Below are 9,302 nucleotides of genomic sequence, written 5' to 3'. Positions count from 1 at the left end.
TAATGCGGGTTTTCCGGTAAGTTTTGATTAGGTACATAAACTAAATATGATAACCCTTATGAATTTTGACTTCTGTGATGTGTTGGGTAGTACTGCCAGCAACAAAATTTTAAATAAATGTTTTCGATATATGCAGAGCTAAAGGCTAAATATAATAGAGCGTTTTGTAGTTATAAGCCATATAAAAACATCATTATCCTTTTTTCTAAATCATCGATCAATACGTAATAGAAAATATGAGAGTTTTCTTTATCATACAGACTATTTTTGCGAAAATAACGTACTTTCAATTCACTGGTCCGCTGATTAGAAGGCAAAACCAGCGAACTGCAGCTGGGTCATTCTATTGATACTAGAGGGAAAATAGTTGTAAGGTAAGAACAGAAATGTGATACCCGTCGTGCGCTTCGGAATAAACATACTTAAATCTTTTTCTCAAACTTTCCTCAAGCAAACATTGTATTATTCTCTTTCAAAATAATGCTAGAAATCAGAGGTCATCGCGTGAAAATGTTGGTAGCAGAGAAAAACAAATTAAACACTTTTTACCGACATTTAAAGTTCAAAATGGCCGCTATCCTTGTATTAACTTTATGGGAAAAATGAATTTCGTTAGTCCGAATATCGGTTCCAGACCCAAATTCTACCTTATCAGTTAAATAAACGTTTCACAGAGAACGAATTCTGTTTTTTTCTTACTTTGTTTTCTGTTTCCGTTCTCATACAAATCATGAGCGAAATAGTAAAGCGGTAAATCATTTTATACCTTATCCATTAGTATCGCCGTAAATTTTGTGGGTGGCAAATTATATTATTAGTGAATGATGAATCACTTGAATCCGGGTACAAGTCTTTCAAAAGTAAATGTCAGATCACTGATCTCTCTCTCTCTCTCTCTCTCTCTCTCTCTCTCTCTCTCTCTCTCTCTCTCTCTCTCTCTCTCTCTCTCTCTCTCTCTCTCTCTCTCTCGCTGACAACGCATGCACACAAGTTCAAGTTTGCTGATTTAATACAGTGAACAAAAATATATATTCAGTAGTAGGCGTTTCGAACACTCTGTGTCATATACTCTGAAAGTGTATCGGAGAAGAGTTAACTTTACCTTAACTTCTCACGCACAGCAGGTAGAGGGCAGAAGTTCGATTAAAACGTAACATCGTCTACCTTCAAAAGGGTGAATTAGTAAAAATATATAAAAGTAGTAAGGAGAGTAAAGGAGAATTGAAAAAACTAAGCCAACTAACAAGTGACTCGCATGTTCAAATTTAATGACACCAAATTTGCATTCCGACAAAATAACTTCCCTGCCCTTTGCATTCTTTTGCCGTCTGGCAAGATGAATGTCGCTGTATCATGTTCTACTGAAGGGTTTACACTTACAAGTTTTACCCATATCTCTGTCAGGCAAATTTTGGTATGTTGGCTTTCAATACTTCATGGCAGCTCAAGTTCATTATATTAAAGCTGATTGACCCTTCAGCGGAGAGTAAACAGTTTTCTGTCCCAGTGGCATTCAATTGACGTCACCTTCAGGGACACAACACCACATGGCACTGCTTGAACAAGATCAAATTCATGGCGACATTAAATATTTGCACAGTGCATGCTGAGTTAAAACGTTATTATCCAGCAAAATGTGGCATCATTGACCGCACAAGTATTTGGGGCATCGACTATGAACTTCACGTTTGTAGTTCAGAATGTTGAAAATAGTTTACGCTTCCGCGGCATGTTGCACAAACTATAATTATCTATGATAAAGTACGATCGCCCCGCGGCTATACGGAGGTCCCCATTTGTCCTTTACCTCCCCTATAGAAAACCTTGTAACAGTACATTTACCAATGATTTTGACGATGAGATACAGCTGGATATTGATACACTACCTAATTAGGTTTGTCAGTTTGCTCGCGAATTTACCGTTTTAGTGGTCAACTTTTACAACTTTGCGCCAACATCAGACAGACTAAAACAGCAGGTGACGCAGCAAGATGTCTGTAAACTAATTTACTATGTAGAATGTTTATATCTTTACAGCAGCTGTCAGTTTCAATGGTGACACACACAGAGACTGGTTGCCAAGTTTTACAAGCAGTTCAAATTCACGGAGAGGTGGTAAAAGAACGACGTTACTGCAAATTAAACTCAGAGGACAGTGTTCTTTGTAGTTGAATATCAATAAAGTTCATGACTTCAAAAAGAATAGAGTGATGTGTGATGTGATGCGTTTTTTGTCTGGTTCAACGTCTGTTTGTACAAATGTACAGATCATTACGCCAGTGAAACTGATAGCTGCTAATTACGTGTCAGCGTATGTATACAAAGCCCCACCATGGCTGGCAATACCAGAACATCTCGTTGTCTGAGTTGTATTAGACTAGAAAGTTGCTGACTCAAAGCCCTGACTTCCAGACATTGCTATCGCCACAGTCGCTCGAGAGTTATTCAGCTCTGGGACTATTCGCCCCATAGACGAGTATACAGAAGCGAGAAATACGCGCTTCTGTATACTCGTCTATGGGGCGAATAGTCCCAGAGCTGAATAACTCTCGAGCGACTGTGCTTCTGTATACTCGTCTATGGGGCGAATAGTCCCAGAGCTGAATAACTCTCGAGCGACTGTGCTATCGCTACTCAAATGTTCTGATTCTTTCAGATCGATTTGTGTTGTTAGTTTTAGATTTTGTTTGAAGTCATGAACTTTATTTATATTCAACTACAAAGAACACTGTCTATTATTTTTTTGTGTTTAATAAAAACGTCGGATCAACTAGAAATGATAAACACTCTTACAATGTTGCAATGTTTTTATCGCTTGTCGCTACAATCTTGTCAATATAGAAAACAAATGACGTTCACGAAATAGCCTGGAACCCCCAAGTTCACTTCGTACTGAAGTAGGCCCCGATATCAGCTCATTGAGAAATGTGGTGTCATTCATGTGTTGATGACCGAAGTAAAGTTTGTTCATTTTACACATGACTCTATTCTTTTTGAAGTCATGAACTTTATTGATATTCAACTACAAAGAACACTGTCCTCTGAGTCTAAATTTGCAGTAACGTCGTTCTTTTACCACCTCTCCGTGAATTTGAACTGCTTGTAAAACTTGGCAACCAGTCTCTGTGTGTGTCACCATTGAAACTGATAGCTGCTGTAAAGATATAAACATACTACATAGTAAATTAGTTTACAGACATCTTGCTGCGTCACCTGCTGTTTTAGTCTGTCTGATGTTGGCGCAAAGTTGTAAAAGTTGACCACTAAAACGGTAAATTCGCGAGCAAACTGACAAACCTAATTAGGTAGTGTATCAATATCCAGCTGTATCTCATCGTCAAACTCATTGGTAAATGTACTGTAACCGTAATAAATGTAACACACAGCCCCTCCTTAAGAAATAATGAGCTTTTCGTCTTTTGCTGTAAACACTGCTGCGTGCAAATAAAGATGAATTTTCGCTCCATGCCATGCCCACTGAAATATTTATCAATCTGCTGAGCTATAAGCTGAAATCCAAGACACGCAAAGCATTGTGCTAAGGAATAGATATTTCAACAAGTATGCGAATTATTATTTCCCGTGAGAACTTAATCAGGGTTCGCTTAACTTGGACTAATGGTTTATGCATCACGTTATGCTTGGGAGCGGGATTTATCACAATACATGTAAGCGCCTATCTGATTAAGCGCAGTCCGTGCGCACGTGCAATGATACATTTGTTCGTGAAACAACTGACTACGGAAAGCCGCTGGGGACCCATCGGCGACAACTCTTCCCCATTGAAAATGTCCAGGTATAAAAAGGTTTCTGTCGAAATATACGGAAAAATACCCCCAGCTACAGAATAAGTATCAGCGGCGCTGTCAAGATTGAATGTGACAACTACAACTTCAACCGTTTTTACGCGGGGAACAAAATGCCAGTCAGTGTCAACATAGCTAACATTATAACACACCACATGTTTCATTCCGTTTCGCCATTCGCCAGAATACGTCACGTGATGACAAGAAAATAGATACGTCTAGTCCCCACTGAATCGGCAAAAGTGACGTCAGAGGGCATTTTTTTGAAAGACTATTTCCCTAGGGAAATAGTCGATACGAAAGTGTCACGTGACTAAGTCCGAGGTGTCGTCTGCGCTTTTTGAATGATGGCGGGCGGTCAGAGTTACGAGCCTTTAGCAAAACAGGCGAGATTTTGCATTCCATTCGCAGAGGAACTTGGAGAGCTCATCAACAACAAAGATTCAAGTGCAACCAAGGATGTCATTCGGTATGCTAAGGACATTTTGGCTTCTTTCTGCGAAGAAACTAACACCACTATGGCTGCTGTGGAAAAATCGCCCGGTGAACTATGCTCGTTCTTGGGAACTTTCTATGCAGGGGTTCGGCAGAGTAACGCAGAGCTGTATTCCAGAAAATCAATGATAACTATATGGTATGGCCTACAACATGTCACTGCATGGCAATAATACGTGCGTTCGTGTTTCTAGCCCGTGTTGGACACAGTTTCGGTCAGTTCATGAGTTTTCATTAAAATATGTGATGTGCAAAAAACGCTGCAGCAATATTTTAAGCCTAATTATTGTAAAATTTCAGTACATGTTACTGTTAAGAATACATTGAAGCACATAAAGACAATGATAACGTCATAAGCATTGGTGTGTTATAAAACACCTATTCCTACCTGGTCTTTATTCGGGCTATAGCGCCCGTCTTATTACCCCTAATTTGCGGCCGTGCGTTACTAGAAACACATCGCTATTCCCCTCGGCCTACGGCCTCGTGGAATAGCAATGTGTTTCTGGTAACGCACGGCCTCTCGGGGTAATAGACGGGCGCTATAGCCCTCATGACCAGGTAATAGGTTTTCACTATGCAACTTGGCCTTAACTTCTGTGAGGACAGGCTTCAGCGGTAACAGTCTATAGGGCATTTACGGCGATTTTGAACTACAACTATGACGGCGAATGCGTAACTGTGAATGCAGATAAATCGGAACCTTCTGCGGACGCCAAATCTCTGCCCGCTTACTACTAAAATATGGGCACGGAAATTCCATGTTCACGTTGCAGCACTAACTGTCATCGTGGAAAGTTTATGGTCAATTACGGACGCGGATTCTCTGCCCGCTCCTTTCCCAAATGTCGACGATGGTATTGTGAAGCGGACGCGGAAAATATATGCTCACGTTGGCTTCCAACAAAGCTGAAAACTAAGCGTGTATATTAAGCTGCGGGAAAACAAAACAAAACAAAACTTTAGAAAGCCACTTAAGATATTTTTTCCGCTTAAAATGCGTAGGTAGAAAAGAAAAAGGTTTGCCTTCGAATTTACGGGAAAATACCACCCGCCTACATTATATCTCTTAACGGCGCTGTCAATTATCAGATACTTTTATGCAGCAATAAACATCAGTTTTAGCAAGTTGACCTCTGTGTAAAAACAGGCCGCAGCGGTAACAATCCATTGGGCAATTAATAATTGAAAAATAACGATCGCGATGTTTTCTATCTATGCATTTCCAACCGAGAGGAGTCAATACTTTGCTCAAAGAAACTTAAGACTCTTCAGACTATAATTGACAATAATAATAATAATAATAATAATAATAAAAATAATCGGTTCTTATATAGCGCACATATCCACAAGTACTTGCTCAAGGTGCTTTACAATTATTATTACCCCTGGTCACTTGACCTAACATGATACCACTCAACTCCCTGGGGAGCCAACAACAGCTCAGATGTGCAGCCAATTAGCGCAGCAAAGCTAAACGCACACATCACCACCACTGTCCTACCAGGTACCTATCACTCCGGGGTGGGGAGAAGCAATGAGGAATAAAGTGCCTTGCTCAAGGACACAACACCATAGCCAAGGGCTCGAACTCACCATTCTGTGATGGTGTGGCCACTGCTCTAGCCACTGGCTCATGATGCCTCCTTAATTGATTTGGTTTAGTGTCGTAAAGCATATCTGGGAAGCATTAACGGTGATGAGGAATACGCATAATATCACCCTATTGACTCCTGTTGAAACTTCGGTCTTGTAATGACGACCGATAAGTCTCCCCAGAGCCAGAAGGCGTACTTCTGCCTCATCTACATGTGCAGTAGGTTCGATAATATCCTTATTGTGCGATTTAATATCACCCACCACGTCCTCCACTTTAACTCTTAAACTTTCACTCTCTTTCACAGTATTTCAGGTAAAAATCCTTTGATTCGCTTAGAATGATGTTTAGGCCGAAGGACTATTTAATTCAACGATTTTGCTGAAAATTAGGGTAACCCATGTAATGTTGTGCTTCCAGCCATTGTTCCTCCTTGAGGATTGGTCGATCGTCGTATATTTAATTTCAATAGTGTTTCAACTTGACTTTAGTATAACCTCGCAGTGACTTGAAATTTGTGAAAGGTTTTTCTCGATATCGCTGATGCAAATTAGATTTCCTTATCGCCTTTGGGACATGTGTATTTAGTTGATGGTTAAACTGCCTACTTACATAGATTTGATTGTTCGGATTCCTATACTGACAAAATGTTGGCGTTTAATGTTATATTAAAACTTTGTGATTTTGAGGATTGTCGTCATCAGATTTTCAGACTAAAGCACAGTCAATTTAGCATCTCTACGAGCAATTTCTTGCTCTGTCCTCCACTCAAAATTTACAGGCGGCAAAAGAGGGCGCTATGCACAAAAAGCAACTACAACATTTTTGTGAATGTAACACTTTTGCAGATCATATGTGCACAAAACAACAAATAGAATGTCCCTAATGTTTTGTTCATGCTTGCATATCCCTTATATAATAGAAACATTAAATTGTAAAATTTATTATGTAAACTCATTACATACGATACGAAGTTATCCGCAAAGAACTTTCTTATTTATAATAAGACTAACTTTGGTAGATAATATCTGAAATACCTGGAAAATTACATCATAACCTCTGATTTTATCTGTTCTGGTGGTGTGGTAAGTAATAAATAGTTTTGCTGTCCATAATTTTTGCAATATTCAACGCTCTGACCCGCATAAAGACTTGCATGTTGAATTGATAACAAATTACCCTGTAATGGTGACCTTTCTTAGCGGGGTTAAAAGTCAGTGTCACATGATAAGGATCGTTTTACCACTATTCTTGCGTTGCATGACTTGGGGCTACCTAAGGGTCACATAAGACGCAATTTTAGATGGATGGAAGGATGGATCGATAAATTGATCCGTTCATCGATGATTGGATGGATGAAGAGGAGGGAGAGGGCCGGGGCTTCTCACACACATTTAATTTGTAGAGACAATTCTAAGATGACTTATTTAGACATTGAGTGAAACAAAATTTAAAATCCAAGTTTTTTTTCACACCCATTTATTGTTTATCAAGCAGAGCAAGCAAGAGAGAAAAGTGCAGTACATAGGACATATTTTGAATAAAAATCTGCATACATGTGAAACTGGAAAACAGAATAATATTAATCATGAAATTTTGTGTATCAAAACATCTGCCAATATTGACTTCGTAGCATGTTGGATTTTTGTTTTAAGTCTATAAATCAGTGGTTAAAATTACTTCATATCAGACAATAAACTGTATTTATACAGTTTTCAAATACCGGTAGATTTACAAAGTGGTGGTGAAATAATCACAATAAATGACTTCGAAATATTACACACAAATATACAAATCTGAGAACCGAGGTAAATGAAACAGATATATACGCATATACGCATGCCGTACATTACTTATAGATGTGCAAGCAAATCACAAAATGATGAATTAGTTTCCAAACAATAGGCTGAATACTTTTTTATGCTGACTCGGTTGAATTATCGAAGACAGATGGACACTCATAGGTACAAGGTTTTGCATCCACCGCATTTCCCATGGTAACCATTTCACCAATGTCACTACTTGTGGACTCAGATAAACTCGTGTTACCTTCTTTGGAAAATCCTTTCTTCTTTCTCAATACGACCGTAGCCATGACACCTGCAAACAATTGGGAGTACATTATTTTCTGATTTGCACTTGCTTATGATCATTAATGCAATTCGAGATCTCACAATAAAAGTAATAGAGTAACCATCTACACAGAAATCTACGTCGAGCAAAATTTTACCTACCTGCCACTACGACAAGCACAGAAGCACAAGCTATCAGTAATACGTAGCCAATGCTAATACCAGAACCAGACTGTTTCAGTAACTGGGAATAGAGAAATGGTGTGTTATGGGAGTATATGATAGTGTAAAATGTCGTTATTGCACGGAAATATGCTTTCTATAGTTAAATCATCATCTGCCAATAGCCACATTGGGAAAATTCCTCATCAATGTTTGCATTTAACCTACACATACTTTAATGAAGTCAAACAATCATCACCAGCATGTATTGAAGCATGCCACTGCTTCATTGCTCAATTCCTATCTCAAGGCAGATCAACTGGTATCTTCCAGATACACGAGGTGAAATATCTTGATCTTATATCAAATGTAGCTTGGGGTACTAAGGTTTGAGTTGAGTACACAAGGAAAATAATATGAATCTATTTTTGAGCCCTTATCCTACTTGTAATGCGGGGTAACACTTAACGATATAGCCAAGATAAACACTACCTTTGGTGTCACGTCAGGATGTTTGGACATGTCCGTTGGCGACGGCTCTCTTTCATTTCCATCTGGAGATTGAAACATGATACCGGATTATTTATTGGTTTCTCGGGAAAGATTATTGTCTTCTTTCAAGTGCATCAATGTATAAAAAGTCAAAAGTTCGTGGGATTGGATGCTTCAGAGTATATTGTTACTTGACTAGAGTTGCATTCGTTACCACATGGCTGAATAAGAAAGCTGGCATCCATTTTACTATGTTTCTCTGAGGTCGTTGCTTTTTTATAAAGTCTGATATGAATATTTGTTCTCGAATTTCAAATCCTTACATCTTTGTCGGAAATGTGATGATATTAGTATTTTAGCAGGGTGTGTCGGTCGGGTTCGCTTATACATTCAAGGCACCTGTAGCTGTTACAACCACTTAACAGAAATTCAACAAGACCCTATTGGCATTGTCTTTTTCCATTTGTTTGTTTGTTAAACCTGGTGATTTAAATCGCTTCTACTTTCTTCAATGATACATATTATTGGTCCTGGTTTGATGTCATATTATTGTTGTTCAAAGTTCTCATAAACCAATCTTACCACATCCTGTTTCGTCTTCAATGCAGTCAGCTGATTCAAGTGGTTATATAAGAGGTATGTCCAATAATGCACGGAGACATCAAGCGAAGAAAGAAG

The 9,302-nt window shown here is 38.8% G+C and overlaps 1 protein-coding gene and 1 long non-coding RNA gene across 2 annotated transcripts in view; both read right to left on the bottom strand.

Annotated features, from left to right (window-relative positions):
• Positions 1 to 7,347: 7,347 nt before the first annotated feature.
• LOC139143915 (uncharacterized) lies at positions 7,348 to 8,549 on the bottom strand. Its single transcript, XR_011554691.1, has 2 exons — positions 8,133 to 8,549; positions 7,348 to 7,998 (listed from the first exon to the last, which is right to left on the bottom strand). It is a non-coding gene; the product is annotated as an uncharacterized lncRNA (long non-coding RNA).
• Positions 8,550 to 8,573: 24 nt separating this feature from the next.
• Positions 8,574 to 9,302, bottom strand: part of LOC139144432 (uncharacterized) — a 43,666-nt gene continuing 42,937 nt past the window's right edge. Inside the window, exons 6-7 of the mRNA XM_070715133.1 lie at positions 9,207 to 9,236; positions 8,574 to 8,686 (exon numbers count right to left, since the gene is read on the bottom strand). Coding sequence (XP_070571234.1) covers positions 8,574 to 8,686; positions 9,207 to 9,236 — 143 coding nt within the window. The remainder of the gene's footprint in view (positions 8,687 to 9,206; positions 9,237 to 9,302) is intronic.

Source organism: Ptychodera flava, chromosome 11, assembly GCF_041260155.1.
Source record: "Ptychodera flava strain L36383 chromosome 11, AS_Pfla_20210202, whole genome shotgun sequence".
In the NCBI taxonomy this organism is placed as follows: Eukaryota; Metazoa; Hemichordata; class Enteropneusta; family Ptychoderidae; genus Ptychodera; species Ptychodera flava.
Note: the sequence above shows the minus strand (reverse complement) of the source record. Positions and strands in the feature narration are given on the sequence as shown.